We start from the raw sequence: 18,275 nt of genomic DNA, 5'->3' as shown, positions 1-18,275 counted from the left end.
ATAAACGTAGTATATGTTTATCTAGTGGCGCGATTGTAAATAACAACAACATTATACTTGTGCCAGATTATTATACATATTCTATCTATTAGCCAAGTGTAAAGTTCAATAAAATAATTATAAATAATCTTGTTATACATATTCTATCTATTGACCAACTGTAAAGTCCAATAAAATAATTATAAATAACCTTAATAAACGCTGTTAACTTGAACATTATCTTCCTCCATTTGAAGATGCTCAAGCCTTGCTCGTCCTCCATCGAAGATACTCAAACTTCTTCCTCCATTGAAATTTCCTCTCTAACCACAATGTCCACCACCAAATATTCGCGCGGCGCCGAATAGAACTAAAACCCTAAGTAGAAATGGAAAAATAAACAGCATGGTTAACCCCAAAACATAGGAGTTTGTCACCATCTTCGATTTCTCCATTGCAGCCGATCATTTCTCCATTAAAGGCTTCAAATTTGAGTGATGGAAGAGAGATAATGGATGTCAAATGTGACGGAGAGGTAGGGTGATGAAAGCCCTGTTCTTTTGAGATTCTAACAGAGTAGAGTAGGTGTCAGCAGAGCAGATTGAATCAACACAATAAAGCATATTGAGTCAGAGCAAATTTCAACAGAGCAGCTTTAAAGAACATCGCCAAATTCTCTTGAATTAATTTCGCTTACTGACAAAATTACGTTGCCACCCTTGCCAGAACGATGTACTTGAGGACTCCTTTACCCTTAGATAAACACCTTGTGTCTATCACGAAGATAACCTGGTATATTCTCTCGTAGTCGTACTACGGTTAAAACCCTGAACCTCATCCAAGTTTCGCCTCCACCAAAATCCTGAAAAAAATGGGGGCACTCACACTCCGATTACCTTCTCTCTCCTCCATTTTCATCCCACCATCTTTCTCCTCTCGCTCGACGGCAATCCTCCGCCGCCGCAACCACCACCATCTTGAACCCACCATCAGATTCTGCACCAGAAGTACATCAGCAGCAAAGACATCCGCTTCAACACTCACTTCCACCACTAAGCCTAAATCCCAAGACAAAGTAATCACCCCACGTTCTCAGGACTTCAATGCTTGGTACCTTGACATTATTTATCATGCCGAGCTTTCCGATTACGGCCCTGTTCGTGGTACCATGGTTATTCGCCCTTACGGTTATGCTATCTGGGAATCCATTCAGGTATACTATTTTTTTATTATATTTTTTTAATCGGGTTTTGATATCATGTACCACTCTTCGCGACTTTAACCAACTAAGCTACTAATTGGCATTCACTTATTGGGTTGATTATAATTTCTGGGTTGTTGACATTGTACCTGTTGTAACTTGAATTGTTAATTTTTCTTTTTTATTTATTTTTTTATTGGGTTTTGATACCTGTTGTAATTTGAATTGTTAATTTTTTATTTTTATTTTATTTTATTTTATTTTTTTTCTTTTATTGGGTTTTGATCTCATGTCTTCGGTATTAATTCTTTGCGACTTTAACTAACTGAGCTAATTGACCTTCACCGCTTGGGTTGATTATAATTATTGGGTGGTTGACATTGTACCTGTTGTGATTTGAGTTGTTACTTGGAATTTTTTTGTTGTTTGATTAGTTATTGATATGTTTGGTTAATTGGGTATTTGCAGGATTATTTAAATGTTAAGTTCAAGGAAACTGGTCACAGCAATATGTACTTCCCACAGGTACCAGTGTTCTTCCCTAATTGTCTTGTATATTTGATTGTTTTTTTGGTTTTATGCAGTTCAGTTATGTTGGCTGTATATTTTTAGTGGATGTTATAATATAGATGGTGAATTTTAGTTGGAATTATTTGTCTCCTGATTGGTTGTTTTATACTTTTATTAACACATTAATTTGTATATTTGCGTAGAAGCTTGAGTTCATTTAGGGAATGTGATTGACTTGTCTCATTTGAGTCCATTGTTGATAGCTGATTACATGAAATTGTTAATCTTGATGGTATATGATTAATTGGTGTTTATCAAACGTAACACACTTAAATACTTCGTAACAGATTTTCATCATGGAAAAGTAACAGTTGGTTAACATCTCCAAATTAAGGCTCTATTTAGCTCATCTTATAAATAAGAGGGCGTTTAACATGGGGTAATAAGAAAAGGGAAAGGAAATCAAGGATATAATAGGTTGTAAATAGTAGAAATCAGTAATAGTTAGTGAAAATCGGTTTCATGCAATACGTAATACAGCGAACTAGTAAAAAAAATACTCCATATCTAATAAAGAATAAGTAAAAATTAGTTCTATTCGAAAATACCAGTTTTAATCAGTAAATACCGGTAACCTCATGTAGTAATGAATAATGTAATTAAATCAATTCTAATTTGTTAAAATAAGTTTCAATTTGTAGTATTCAGTTTTAATCATAAAAATTTGGTAACTTCCTATAGTATATACTACTTCAAATTAGTAAAAAATAGCTATAAAATACGTACTTACCAGTAATATTCAGTTTTAGTTACTAATAGGGCTATGCAATAATCTGGAAAACCAAAACCCAATCCATAAACAGAAAAAAGGAACCAACAATGCGGGTATTTGATATGAAATAGTTGGGTTAGGATCAGATTTTTTGAATACATAAAAACCCCGAAGGGTACGGAGTCCGGACAGTAAACTCATAAGGAATTACTTACTCATTTAATGAATTTTTTTTGACTTTTCCTCTTCTTTTTACTTTTCAGCTTTTAACTTTCACTTTCCCTTCCATTTATTCTAGGTAAAACCAAATTCCCAAACATCATATTGACTAAGTGACTAACTATGATGCATGAGTACCTCACTTGATCATCGTATCCGTACTAAACATGCAGTACACACCCGTACCCTTATGAGTACCAATTACTTTTGTATATTGTTTTATATTTTTTTATTCTCATTTTTTTAACAAACTTTTCTTACAATTTATTTATTTTGATGATTTTTTATATAATTTTTCATCTTATATGAATGCTAAAGTAAAATTTATCAAATTTCGTTAAAGAACATATTATATAATACTGAATTAACCATACCCGTATCCTTTATATTTTAAACTAGCGTATTACATATCTGATTCTTATCTGTACCCGATTCTGTACCCATCCTTGTGCAACATAAGTGACTAGTCTAATGTATTTGCAAGAGAGAGATAGAAGACAACAAAAAAACAACCCTAGTTGTGATCATTATGACTTAGTACAGTGCTGCTTGCTACTGCCTAGTTGGCTAATGCCTCTATCTTGCATCTTCTTTATTATTATTATTATTATTATTATTATTATTTTATTGTATGTTATTTCCCCATTGGTTTATTGTACTACTATTAAGGATTTGAGATATCAAATGTTATATGTTAAGACCCTTTTTATTGGTGGATATATGTAGATTTCAGTTTAAACTTTTGGTGCCTATATAATATTTAAGTAAATCTGTGAATTAGATTGAGTCATTATCTGATCAAACCGATCCGAAAAAACTTGATATCCAAATAAGTAGGTGCTGAAAGTTTTGGATACAGTTTAGTCTTGACAAATTTGCGTCACGAAAATGAATAATGTATGAAATAAATTTCTAGTTGATAACCAAACTCGAATTCAGGTGAACTAAACAGGCCTAAGAAAAGTTTGTTGGTAAATCTAGAGTTGATATATTCAAGAGGAAATGCTAATGAAGGATAAGGTATTTATGTAAATATAGCTCTTTTAGTTTCGTGCTTGTCTGTTTAGTATCTCTTACTTGTGAGATACATGAGTTATGCAGTATATTGAAGAAGAGGGTACTTTAATGTATTTAGCCCTCATTTCTCTAGTAAAATTTATTTTCATAATGTAAATTTCATAAAAAAGAGTATTATTAGTAACTTTTTAGCATTTATAGACACCAAGGGTTGTCACACTTGCACAATAAGAGCGCAAAGCTTGTTACTTAAAGCATCTTGGTATAACAAATTTTTATTTTGAAACACCAATGGTTTCTCATTTTTAAGGAGATTAATTGACATCCAATTTAAGGGATTTTGTTGCAAAAGTTTGAAGGAAATGTTTATACGTCGGGTTATGAATTGGGGGGAAATTTTATGGGAGAGATGGAAAGTGTGGGAAAGAGGGATGATTTTAAGTTATAAATTGGGTTAGCGGGCTAGGCTCCTTGGGAGTGGGGCTAGGGCTAGGGCAAAGGATAAGTAATCCCATCCCCTAGTTACCCTTAGTGGGGTTGATCTCACAACCTCATGGTTGTGAGACAAGTACTACTTGGTTAAAAGTAGAGCTATTGGCTGGGAGTCTTTGTGGGATAGAATGGTGTATATTAATTAACTTTAATGTTTGTCTAGGGTGTTCATGTTGTAAAGTGAGATAGCTTTGATTTTTTTTTTTTTTTTTTTTTTTTTTTTTTTTTTTTTTTTTTAAGGACTTTGTCCTATATTGGTGTATAGCTTGTACACTCTATTATCATTCTCAAAAATTCCCTTTACCTTTTGGAGTTACATGGAGCATTCCCAATATAATGAAATGCTTTCAAACTGAATGAAATCTCAGGAGATATCATATTATGATTTGGGCATTATATGTTTTCAAGTGTTGCTTGAGTTTGCAATATCTCTGTCTCCCTCCCTCTCTTTTTTCTCCTTTTTTTTCTGAGTTATTTATCTGACACCATTTTTTCTTAAACCTTTTTGCAGTTTATACCGTATTCATTTATTGAGAAAGAAGCTAGTCATGTTGAAGGTTTTAGTCCAGAATTAGCTGTTGTCACTATTGGTGGAGGAAAGGAACTCGAAGAAAAACTTGTGGTACTATTATGAATGACAATTTCATTATTTATGCCTTTGACATTGCTGAATTTATGTTTTTTTTTTTTTTTTTTTTTTTTTTTTTTTTTTTTTTTGCATCAAAGTTGGTAAACTGAGTCTTGGCTTTGATTGTTGTACTTGTTGAGGTTCTGGCAGGTTCGACCTACTAGTGAAACTATAGTAAACCATATGTTCACTCAATGGATCCAAAGTCATCGTGATCTTCCTTTAATGATTAACCAGGTGAGTTTACAATAAGCTAGGAACTTTATATTTCTCCTTTTTTCCTTCTATGTCTAAAAGTTTCATTTTTAGTGGGCAAATGTCACAAGATGGGAGATGCGCACAAAGCCATTTGTGAGGACTCTTGAATTTCTTTGGCAAGAAGGTCATACTGCTCATTCCACTCCAGAAGAGGCAGAGAAAGAGGTTTTTTTTATTTATTTATTTTTTAATTATTTTTTTATTTTTTATAATTTATCTATATTAAGTTGTTAGATGTGATAAATGGCAATACTCTTAACTCTGGATAAATTTTTCTTGTTACAGGCCTTGCAGATGATTGATGTCTACACAAAGTTTGCTTATGAGCATGCTGCAATACCTGTAATTGCAGGCAGGAAATCAAAGGTAGAAACATTTGCTGGAGCTGATAGAACTTATACAATCGAGGCTATGATGGGTGACAGGAAAGCTCTACAAGCTGGGACTAGCCACAACCTTGGACAGAATTTCTCACGTGCATTTGGCACACAGGTTCAGCCTAGTGGTACTTATTGCTTGCATATGTTTAATCTGAAATGATGCTGCTGGTTGAATGAAGGATTTGAACATTTATATATTCAGTTTACTTATGACAATGGGCAAAGGCAACATGTGTGGCAGACTTCATGGGCTATAAGCACGCGTTTTGTGGGTGGTATAATCATGACTCATGGTGATGATGCTGGTTTAATGCTTCCTCCAAGGGTTGCTCCTATACAGGTAACTTCTTGTATTTTCCAACTACTCTTTTATATAATGAATGTGTGACATCTTGGCATGAACTTAGTGGCTGCATTTCAAGAAGTATGTCATCATGCAGCAAAGAATATTGTAATTTATTTGTAACAAATGGAAAAATAAAAGATGGGACAACTAGAAAGGGAATCTGATTGCTTACAGAGTTGACAAATTGTGCATGCCAGTTTTATCTAAAGCTTGAATTTGTGTTTCTGTAGGCAAAAAGTTCTCCTTCAAAAACTACCTTATTTTAGTTATATTATTTTTTAGGAAAACTGATTAAATAAAATGATTTTTTGCAAGGAATCAATATAAGGGGAAGGGTATGTTAGTCATAGCCTATTAGTAGTAGCTTGGGGAATAAGCTAGAGATTTGTTAAGAGGGATTTTCTATAAATAGGCCTCATTGGGGAATATTATGAGGGTCAGTTATTGGGAGAGAGTGAGCCTCTCAAAAGCTCATACTTGGGAGAGAATCCACCTCTCGAAAGTGGAATTATCATTCAATTAGGTGTAATTCTCATCTTAATACTACATTCAGCTTTTTCTTCCTAATTTTCTGCATATATACTGCTGGAAACCATGCTAATCCCTAGCAAATGGTATCAGAGCAGTACGGTCCCCGGTGACCTTGCTGGAAGTCCGCGAACAGTGAGTTCAGTCAAGCTCCGACAACCAGTGAGCTCAGTAAACTGTTCTCACAGGCAGAATTTGAGGCGAAAATAGATGAGATTACAGAGAATGTGCTAGAACATAGAGTACATTTTCGATAATGCAATTTCTCAGATCAGATTGAAGTTAGGTGCAATTCAAGAAGACCTCAAGGAGGAAGAACATCAGGTCAGTGAGCAGTCAGCCACATCTGAGTTGTCATGTGGTGAGGAAGAAATTGCATCACAAGAGGAAAAGAAGGTGGAGGAGAAAGTATATCTGGAGATTTCCAGATCTGAACAGTACTCTTGTTCCGTCATTAGCAGCTTCTCCGGTGGCGCGATGGTGGAGAAACTTGGTGGAGGATCTCGTGGAGGTGCTGGTGGAAGATGTGGTGATTTTGCAGGTGGATTTACCAGTGGAGGTCGAGGTGATCGCACCGGCGAAACTGGTGGTGTGCATTTCGCGAGTGGTGTTAGCGGTATTTTTGAAAGTAGTGGGTCGAGAAATAAGACAGGTGGTTTTGTTGGTGGTTTATATGGTGGAATATTTGAGAGACGTGGCACCGGATGCTGTGGTTCGGGTGGTTGTCCAGGAGGTTGTGTCGGAAATTGTAGTGGTGGTGGGATATTTGGCTTCCGGTCGAAGGAGAGCTCAAATCAGGGGCCGAGATTGACGGTGAGTGGTTGTAGAGGCGACGGCAGATCTGGTGACAGTGGTAACATCGAGTTTATTGGTGGAGATGATTTTACCACCGGAACATCTCGTGGCCAGGAAAGCAGTGGTCAAGGAGGTGTCGATAAATCGAGTGATGGATGTAATATTCTCATAGGGAAGCCGCTGCAAGGAATGTTCGAGCGTGGTGGTGCCAGAGGGAGCGGGTCCGGTGGTGGTCCGGGTGAGCATGCTAGTGGTGGTGATTTTTTGGGCGGCGAGGCACCATGGTACTTGCTGCAGAATATTCTAGTAACAATGGAGTATGAGAGAAGCTTGGCGTCTCTTGTTAGCTTGTAGAGGAAGTCAGAAATGAAATATGCTAGTAAGGGTAATTTTGTCAATTACCAAAATTATGATATAATGGCTGAGAAAAGACTTTGTGGGTCTTTTTCATACCAAAACGTTAAAGGGGTTCTGAAAAGGGGAAAAGGGAGAAATGGGCCCAATTTTCTTAAATCGGATAAGGCCCATTAGTGAAACTTCTAGCTCACAGCCCAATCTCTTATGTCCAGCTTACCAATCCCACTCCTCACATTTAGTTTTTCAACCTACCCAGCTCTTAAAAGAAAGCCCTTCCTCATGTCCCTCCAACCCACGTAAGACATATGATGGAAGACTAATATCCAGCTTTAAAAACACAAGGCTTATATCCACAAATCAAATGCCTGACCCCCATTACTTAGCCCCTGTTCAGAATTTACTACCTGATGTCTGCTATAGGGATTTAGAACAGGATCAATTCTCCACTGAGTTCAGCACCTCACTGAAGCAGGAGCTTGGTTACGATTGTCACGAGAAGTTGGACACAGCTCATCATTGCCACTGCCAGGAATTGAGTGCCGACTACTATCCACCTTGAGGACAAGGTGAAAGTTTGGGCGGCAGGTAATGCAAGGAATCAATATTAGGGGAAGGGTATGTTAGTCATAGCCTATTATTAGTAGCTTGGGGAATAAGCTAGAGATTTGTTAAGAGGGATTTTCTATAAATAGGCCTCATTAGGAGGGTAGAGGATATGTTGAATATTGTGAGGGTTAGTTATTGGGAGAGAGTGAGCCTCTCAAAAGCTCATACTTGGGAGAGGATCCACCTCTCGAAAGTGGAATTATCATTCAATTAGTTTTAATTCTCATCTTAATACTATAATCAGCTTTTTCTTCCTAATTTTCTGCCATTTATACTGCTGGAAACCATGCTAATCCCTAGCATTTTTTTCCATCAAAATCAATACAAACACACACCTTCTGATCTAGAAAGTTTGTCTCACTTACTGTAATCATGGAAAGCTTCAGGTAAGTGGTTGGATGTGAGACAAGATGAATAAAAAGAGATGGAGTAAAAAGTGAGTGGGGGTGAGAAATTATGTATAAAGTTAACAAAAATGAGTGGAAAGGTGTAAATAGTTGTCTAGTAAGGTAAGTTTCTGAAACACCTCAAATGAAAAACAAGTTAAACTTTTAGGATCGGAGAGAGTATTTTCAGTTTAAGGTTGAGATTGTATGAGAAACAACTTGCCCCTCACCTAGAAAATGAAGAACAAAGATATGAAATTTGAAAGGGAGAACAAAGAGACCTTAAACGTCATTCTGGTTTGATGGAATGTCATCCTTGAAGTAAAATGCTATTACTTTTTGATTTACTCATTAAATAGTATAGGACTATAGTTTTATGTGTAGATTATGTACAACTTATAGTTTTGATCATGAGTTGTCTTTTCTATAGTTCAAGTTATGTTGAGTAATTTTCTGTTTATTTTGGTGTAGTTTAATTCCTGATTTTGTGTTATATTGATCATATGCCCTTTCAGGTTGTGATTGTACCCATTTGGAAAAAGGAAGAAGAGAAATTAGGAGTTCTTGATGCTGGCATTTCTACTTATGAAGCCTTGAAAAGTGCTGGGATTAAAGTTAAATTTGACGACTCTGAGCAGCAAACCCCTGGATGGAAATTTAACTTTTGGGAAATGAAGGTGTGAGTTCACTCTCGATCATTGTCATGAGGCTTATTTCTGGCATCCCAGCACTTTTTTTATTTTTTATTTTTACCATATGATTTTCTGTATGCTTTATCATGTAATTGTTACTGCTTTTATCTTTCCATTATACTGCTTTGCTTTCTCAAATCACTGGTAGTCTAGACATTTAAGCATCATGCCATATTTATACCATTTTTAGATTTCTGTGGCATCATATTTAGGTATTTAACAACATAGCTCATGTGATGAATTAGTGTGAAATTTTTTCCTCATGTACATTTAAAATGGTGACATCTATTAACCTTGGATGTTGAATTGGATCCTATTAGATCTTTCCCTACATAAGCAGTGCTTTCATACTAAATTAGTGATTAGGAGTGAATTCTCAAACAATTGGTGATGCTTGGAATCAAATATTAATAAACAATGGAACATACTTGTGACAAATACATCTCCCATACTCCCTTATTGCTGTGATCAAAATGAATTCTGGTTAAGGCCAAAGGTTCAACATATTCTATATGTCATTACAATTCTGATGCTTTGTTGGCCTACTACAATAAGTTATATTTACACCATGAAACTGCTGGGATGCAGCCTTGACTTGGTTCTGTTTCTTTGTTAGGTAGTAGTTGCTGAAGTTTTATTGGTTTTTTTAATTTTTATTTTATTATCATTTTTTACTTTTCCTTGAGTATACTAGTTTTTGGATGCATCTTTGTTGAGAATGGGATAACTCAGAGCATCTTAGATACGATTACATCTTCTTTCTGGCTCTCTAAATCAAAATTTATTTGACAGGGAGTTCCTGTAAGAATAGAAATTGGTCCACGTGATGTTTTGAATAAAAGTGTGGTCATATCAAGAAGAGATATTCCTGGTAAACAAGGAAAAGTATTTGGAGTATCCATGGAACCTGATGTTCTGGTTTCTTATGTAAAAGACAAGTTGGATGAAATACAGGCGTCATTGTTGAGTATGGCAACATCATTCCGTGATAGGTATACTCCTTTGCTTTACTTGTGATTCTTCTACTTTTCTTTTGATAGTGGTAAATTGTGGTAAATTATATTGTGAACTGAGCATTCTGTTTTTGGGCTGCTTTGTGCACAGTTATGCACTATGTCATTATGCTAGTGTGACTACTAATTTGACATCCCATTCTATGTTTATTGTTAGGTATGTAAAAAAAGTTAAAAATAAAACACTTATAAGATTGAATAAAAAAAGGTGATTAAGGTGAGACCCAACAACAAAGAACCAGTACAAATCCTAAGATTCCTACCTTGGGTAGAATTTTGTGAAATTGCTAGAGAGACTGTTCTGAAAGACCCTTGAAAAACCTTTTAGATAAAGACGGGGAGACTATGGACCTGAAATTTTGCACAGTATGGCTTTAAAAACCAGATTACTAGAATGCCATGATTGCTGTCTTTTCCTATTAGTCGAAAATCCCAACTTCCCATGCCAGTCCGGTGGTACCCACCCCAAATGGATCCTTAGAGACTCATATACTTTAGTTGTTCCTTCATAACCTTGACAAAAGTTGCGGTGTTTTGATGTGGTAGGAGGCTTTGGTGCTAGCAATATGGGTTCATTTGCTTGCTTATCACCACCATATTTTGTCTTCTTTCAATTAAGAATTAAGGTCCTTCTCTCTTAGCAAGTTATTTGGGACATAAAACTTCTGGGTGAAGCAGAAGCCTTTACTTGGACAGTTCTTAACATCCTTTACTGGCTTTAAAATCATTTGTGGGTTACATGTAGTGGGTAGACTATGGCATAGTCCAGGTTTTGAACTTGTTCTCTTCACCAGAAATAAGGTGTTGTGGTATAACTTTATTAATCTTTCTGATTCAGTTTTGATCTCATCTGGTGTACTAGTTTGATTCGCATATTAAGAGAATATGTAAGAAAAAAATTATGAAGTGTGTTAGATTTGTCTCAAACTCTCAATGACTACTTTTCAACTATGTCAATATTTTAATTTATTACTAATGTGTATTTAAAGATACATAGCTATAAGCAAACAGATATCAATATATTTTCTGGTTTGATCTAATGTTATCTGGTCTGATTTTGACTAGATAAAGTAATTAGTTTTTAAAAAAGATTAAAGAGAACTGATTCTATAGGAAAAAATGAACGATGTTGTTTGATTTATCATTACCTGATGGTGAGCCTCTTCCAAAAGCTGATTATTTAGAAAACTTCAAATAAAATTAGTAACATAGCATAAAGTGGATTTTTGTTGTACAACATGAAGCTGTTCCCAATATCAGAAATTGTCTTATATTCTTGTAATAATGTCAGTTCCCAGACTGTATAGAACTAATATTCTAATATGTTCTTGCCTCGTGAAGTGCCCTCTTAAAATGCCTACCAAAATTGATAAGAGTATGATTACATCATAAACACGTGGGAAAGTGTATTAACAAGGTCCTTTTTTCTCTTTTTAATTAGAAATGAGAATACTCTTACCTGTCCCAACTTTGTAGTGCCTGTAAAAATTTCTCAATGTCACAATATGATCTGTGACTTTAATGCATTGAGTACTTACATGAAGCAGTCTACACTGTAGTTGATCGGGGGTGGATTTAATCAATTGTGAATGTATGTATTAATTGTTGTTTCCTTAAATATTTTGAAATTCCTATGGGGGATATAAGAATGAAGTGGAGTATGTATGACGGTAGGAAGTCTGAATACGGCAGGATACAAGCTATCGATGATCAGAAATTGTTACAATTGTTCAGAAGGGGTTGTTTACTCACCTGCTTATAAAGGATAACTTTAAGTTTAAAAATATAGGCATTAAATGTTGTTGAGGTATGCTCTATAATCAGTTGGGATTTCTTTCTTCAATTGGGCCAACGTATATTCGCCTTATATATCTTACTAATTGACCCCAGTACTGCAGTATGGCCTAGTATTTTAGGTGTAATTAATAAATTTATCAAGTTTGTCCTTCTTCCTTTCTCTTCTCCTTGCCTCTCATGCCAGCACACTTTTGGTGCAGACCCACGGGAAGTCACTGATTTTGCCAATCCATTACTGTTTACCCTTTTTTTAATGGTTGATATGATAGACCAGCTGGAAGTCACTGATAATTTGATGATGGGGTCTTTGGATCCATAGACCCCATTGCTATGTGCAGAAGTTGCTGGCAATAGTGCTAAGTTAAAATTTTCCCAAGTCGTATTAGTAAAAATTCCAGCATCCCAAATACACAGCCATGTTTACCGAGGTCGTGGAACTGTTCCAAATCTGAAAATCTGTGTTTAGGCCATCAAATTTTGGGCAAGGGAGAGGGGTGGCCTGGAAATGTGCTGGAAGAGAAATGCAGAAAGGGGTTGATGTGGGTCAGCATGCAGTGGTATGTGATATCAACTTTAAGGAGATTCAGACAACGATGTTCTGTGTGAAGAGCTTGTCCCATCTCTAGAAAGAGCTGTTCGTTAACTGGACCATTTGTTGTCAGGTTTATTTTTCCTTTAGTAAATAAAAAAAAAACTCAGATAGCCATTTCACCAGATTGTGAAATGAGTCTTGTGTTTTCAGATAACCGTTTCAATAGCTTGCAAAAATAGTATTACGTTTGTTGAAGATTACCAGGCATTACTTACTTGAGATAAGGATTTTACTTGTGTGTCATATGGCTGTGTTATGGAAGTATGCATGCTTCTCAGTTTCTAATGCAGAAAGGTAGTCATTAGTTGTACCTCTATGTTGGTTGTATCGAGTGCCTTTTTGAATTTTTTTTAAATATGTTAACTGACTAAAATTATATTTGGCAGTAACATTGTGGATGTGACATCATATGAAGAGCTTAAAGCGGCAGTATCCGATGGAAAGTGGGCAAGGGGTCCTTGGTCTGGCAGGTATTCTTCTTCTCCGCCATTCTTTCTCCTACCATGTATCATTTCTTAAGATTTAAGAAGCTGATGTTTAGAGCAAGAGTTTGAAATCGTTTCCTTTCTTTATTACGTGAACATTATGTATCTGTTTACTAAAATTTGTTTCTCATTGCTTTGTACAGTGACAAGGATGAGTTGAAAGTAAAAGAAGAAACCGGGGCAACAATTAGATGTTTCCCTTTTGAACAACCTCAAGGGACAAAATCTTGCTTGATGACAGGAGGTCCTGCTGAGGAAGTCGCAATTTTTGCAAAATCATACTAGCCAGAGGCCGACTCTAGCTAATGAATGCAAAGGTAGTTTTGCTTTGGCATCATATTTTGGTTGCAAATTGTTCTAAGATGCGATTTTTTATGAAGCAGATGTTTAGGAACAACAGATATGATTAGTTCTTTCGCACCAAATCGAGAATACATGGCATACATTATTGTACATTTACCTTCATATACTGTTTGATGTGAGATATTATAGGTGAGTGAATTGTAGTACGTAGTAATAATCTTCATTTCCAACTTGTAGACTTTTTGGTCCAAGGTTTACTATACATTCAATTTATCATGATTCAATTCATTGTGTTGCTCCTAAATTTTGAATAAAATGTGGCTTGGTCTTGCAATAAATTGCTCGTCTTAATTTCTAAAAACTAGAGTTTATCTGGTTTTGATACTAGATAGCAATTTTGTTTCCGAAAAAAAAAAAAAAAAAAATTACTAGATAGCAATTTACCGTTTTGGATAATTTTCACACTTGTTTTAATCACATCATCAACTTGTGGTAGTCCTTAACCAAATAGCAGCTGTGTATTATTTTGCTGGAGAAATGACCTCTAAGTTAATAAATTGGGAGATGAAGCCTTGTACCAGTAAGAGGAGCATCCAATGAATACCGGGAGAGGAGTAGACTGCGGCTATCCATTCAGCCCGCTTGTCCAGAAGCGACATCTTCTTCCTACCCATATTGTATTCAGGTTACGTTAGGCAAAACCACAAGGTCTAGTCAGTTCCGATAGTAAGAATCGTTATGGTTGTAGTACTCGTTAAGTTCTTATAAAAAACGAAAACTCTATCCTTAAGCTTTGCATACAGTTGATGGAATTGTAATTAATTTTAACCAGTAATTTCACTCCCTAAAGCCTGCCAGAAATTCTCAAAGTTGCACTTGCTGTTCCTGGAGTTATTAGATTGAGTTCTTTCCTCCTCCGTGGGTTTGACTCGTCATCCTCAAATATCACAGCTCCAAATTTGGTGCAACTACAGCCATCTACGGATCTACCACTAGTAGCCACCGTAACAGCCTCCCAGAACATCCATAACCACCCACCTTTATCACCAAAACTGCCGAAAATGAGACTTATTGAGCAAATCTCTGTCAACAATTATTTTTTCATTGATGAGACAATAAAAAATGTGCACTAGTAAATTTAGACCTCATTTCAGTATAAACATTGTACCAACATGATATGAGGTCTAAAAATACCAACATTTGTTGTAAAAAATGACGAGTAATTATTGATGTAGATCGCCTCAACATGTTTCCCCTTCTATAGAAATTTGTAACATTTTCACTATCGCTTTGTTTGGATAGCAAAGAATGAAGGAAAGGAAGGGGAGAGGAAAAGGATGAAGGGAAGGGAAAAGAAGGGAGGGGGAGGTGAGCTCTATTTTCCTTCCTAATCTCTCCAATTTTGAAGGGATTATGTTTTTTAAAGAGGGAGGGAAAATGGATCTCTCCCTCTCATTCCCCTTTCTTCCCCCAATCCTTTACCCAAATAAGAGAATTTGTCCCCTTTTCTTTCTCTTCTCTTCTTTTCCTTCCATTTTTTTCTATTCAAACAAAGTGTATAAGCTATAAGTCTGTTTGCAAATACAATCGGAATTTTTTTTATTGTAATTGTATGGCCATTTCAAAAATTTGCATACAAGGAACCGAAATGTACTTGTATAATGATCAAATGAACATTGTTATGCATAAAAACAAAAACAAAAACAAATCATCAAACATGCTAGGAATTATACATGATTCAATCTGAACGTTTCTATGAATGGCACACATACATATATGTAATCCTAAATGTGTAAACTGCAATTTTCGTATGAACATTGAAGTGATGATCGAACCATTACATGCAACAAGTTCAAATTGAAGTTAACAATTTTGCAAACATTTATTTGTCACACCTCAAAAGAATAATATATAATTTGCTGACATTTTTTCTCACCATTACAACAAATTTCTATAGCAGCTATTGTACCACCTTACGTGACACTCCATCTTAGAGAAGGCGTTCGCCTTATAATCACTGAACATAGAGCTCAGCAAGTTCATCCAAGGACTCATAAGCGTCGAGATTAGGATCACCATTTTCAAGCATCCATAAAAGATGATCAAATAGAACTACTTCACACTTAATATTGATGCTATGATCCCCTGGACTTTGCTTCGACTTTTCGATTAGAGCATTCAACAAAGGGTGAGTCAAGTACTTGGAATCGATCACATACCGCCTCCTCGAACTCCCTACGTAGATAGTCTCTCCATTGTCATCACAATGATGCTGTCGGCGGTCTCCTACCTTCGAACATTCCTTAGTTGAGTTGGATCTTAGACTAGTATAGGATGATGATCTTTTCAATTGCCTTGATAAACTCTTGCATTTCCTTAACATCAAATGAAGCTTTTTCATCTTATTTTTATTAATGCTATGAATGGATAGATTGAATGAATTTGAAACCATAGAAAGAGACTAAGTTAATGAATAAATAAAGGTGACTTAAGATACACTCACATTGGTGCCAATTTGTAATAGGAAATTCACTTTTTTTTTTCTTTTTCTTTTTGTTGTACCTTTTATTTTATTTTCATTTTTTTTAGTTGGGTGGGTATAATGAAGTTGTTGGCTTCTATTCCATGAAAGTGGGACCATATCTAGCCAAAAAATCTATAATGACAAAATTATGCTTTCTCTTCATTTTCAGATTATTAGTACTACTTATACTAACATATTAGTTTCACAGTATCACATATACTGTATGAAGATGGAGCATACATACCTTCCTATCTTACTGTGTTGGGGTGGATAATTGACACGTGTGTGTGGCGAAAAAGTAGAATTAGAGTGGTTTTAGGGTTAAAGTAAAAGATGCTTACACACCGAGCAATTCAGGCCTATTTGTTGTGTCAACGAGCCTCGTGCTCAAACATGTTGTGCTTGAAATGGACTAAAGAAAAGTTAGGGCCTATACAAGACTTGCCCACGTGCCAACATGCCCCTCAATAATTTTTAGCTAGCTCATCGTGTTTATGTCAGGCTCGTGCCAAATTTTGTACATGATGTCTATGGACAACATGTAGAAAATTATTATGGATCTCATTTCATGTTGGGTTTACGAAGGGCTTGTGTTAGGCCTAACCCCTAATTGTCAGCCTAATTCACACATAACTCTAATGATACAAGTGTGATATAAATATGAATATAGGAATGATCTAACTTTTATTGAGACATGAAGTTACCTTTTAGAAAATCAAATAACTATGATTTATGATTTTATGAGTTCATATTACAAAAAAAAAAAAAAAAAAAAAAAAAAAAAAAAAAAAAAAAAAAAGTGAAAGTGTAGCCAATAAAGAAAATGTCAATTTTTGTAGGAATAACATTATATGGAATTAGTATTATGTTAATGTTTATGATAATGCTAGTTCTAGGCTGTTATCAAACTAGTTAAAAGAAATTTGGATGGTCGTCAAGTCTTTATAAAACTTCCAAACCACTATAAAAGTTTAGCCAAAGTAAAAATTTATAGAAATTTTGTTGGCAATTTTTATTGTACAACCGTTGTACCACGCGCATGGTAAAACAAAGCAAAGCTGCTATTTCTTAACTGCTGAAAGATTAACCCAACTCTTTGGGCAAGTGAAGTAGAATTGTCTTCCATGTCAATTTGCTTCTTAAATGCAAACAAATCATATCTTAAGAATGTAGGTAGAATGTCACAATGGCACCATAATTTAATCATCGATTATGTGCATAATTAGAAAGTTGTCGTGAAGTGTTGGATCACTCATACTTGACGATTCATGGTTGGATTTGGAAAAGTAATGAAAGCTTATCACCAACTTAACGTAATCTCTTCTTGCTTAAAAGGAAATGCATCTTCTATTTATGTTTTTATTTGTTTATTTTATATTTTTTTTTTTTAGAAAAAGAAGATTAAGAATTGCATTGATACAATCATACAAGTCGTATAACTTATTTCTCTTTCTAGGAAATGGAGTATGTACCAAACGTTCTCTCTGTACAAAATGATACAAACTATGGAGAGGATCGCAAACGCTTTTGCTCAGCGCTCATCTTTCCGCATCGTTATCCTCCGTTTTATATCAGTTGACACATTATTTTAGACACATTTGCCAATATATATGTTTAACTATCTACATCTTCAATCACAAATAAGCAAAATTATATAAAAAAATATTGATAGATAGAATACATATGTTGAAACAAATTTAGTAAAACCTCAGATAATTATGTTTAATTCTTAACACTATATAACAAGAAGAAATCAAAATAATTTATTTAAATAGTGTCCAAAGTCAATACGTTCGACTAAAAAGTCAATAGATTCAACTAAAAAGTCAATACCTAATTTGATGAAATACACCTAATTATTTTTGCTTGAACACAAGGCCCAATAGAGCATTAATCGTGAATTTGCACGACACAGCTCATATGCCAGAATACCAACACGGACAAATCGAGCTACCAATGAAATTATAAGAGGTACTAACGACACACAATGGTCGATGATATTAGTGATAAACTTGAACGTGGTTATAGTGTTGGCATATTAATTTCTTGCTAATGAACCAAACATGATTTTTGTTACTCTTCCCTAAAATAAAAGCTAAACTTTCTTTAAGTTTTTTTTTTTTTTTTAGAAAAAAGCTAATCTTTCTCAAATCTCAATGCATGCATACTTAGATGTGATAAATGAGAGAGTGTGTAGAGTTTGGTCAATTAGTGGTGAAAAAAAAGGACATTGGGCTTTGATTTATCAAAAGTGAATTGAAAAGCAAATAATCCATGAACACATAAAAACAAAGTAAGTAATTCCTGTACTCAAACTTAGCAATTTCGTCTTCTAACCCCAGTGGACATTTTTTCTGCTTTTAATCAAAGAAGGCCTATAAGTTGTACATGCATC

The 18,275-nt window shown here is 35.1% G+C and overlaps 1 protein-coding gene across 1 annotated transcript; it reads left to right on the top strand.

Moving 5' to 3' along the window:
• Nucleotides 1-759: 759 nt before the first annotated feature.
• LOC145591603 (proline--tRNA ligase, chloroplastic/mitochondrial-like) lies at nucleotides 760-13,644 on the top strand. Its single transcript, XM_081648113.1, has 11 exons — nucleotides 760-1,192; nucleotides 1,649-1,705; nucleotides 4,702-4,812; nucleotides 4,969-5,055; nucleotides 5,128-5,241; nucleotides 5,362-5,568; nucleotides 5,659-5,796; nucleotides 8,990-9,151; nucleotides 9,959-10,158; nucleotides 12,955-13,038; nucleotides 13,197-13,644. Exons 1-11 carry the CDS (start codon nucleotides 851-853, stop codon nucleotides 13,336-13,338), a joined length of 1,644 nt encoding a protein of 547 aa, XP_081504239.1. The 5' UTR covers nucleotides 760-850; the 3' UTR covers nucleotides 13,339-13,644.
• The last annotated feature ends 4,631 nt before the right edge of the window (nucleotides 13,645-18,275 follow it).

The sequence above is a fragment of the Chenopodium album genome, chromosome 18 (assembly GCF_948465745.1).
Source record: "Chenopodium album chromosome 18, dcCheAlbu1.1, whole genome shotgun sequence".
Taxonomy (NCBI): Eukaryota; Viridiplantae; Streptophyta; class Magnoliopsida; order Caryophyllales; family Amaranthaceae; genus Chenopodium; species Chenopodium album.
Note: the sequence above shows the minus strand (reverse complement) of the source record. Positions and strands in the feature narration are given on the sequence as shown.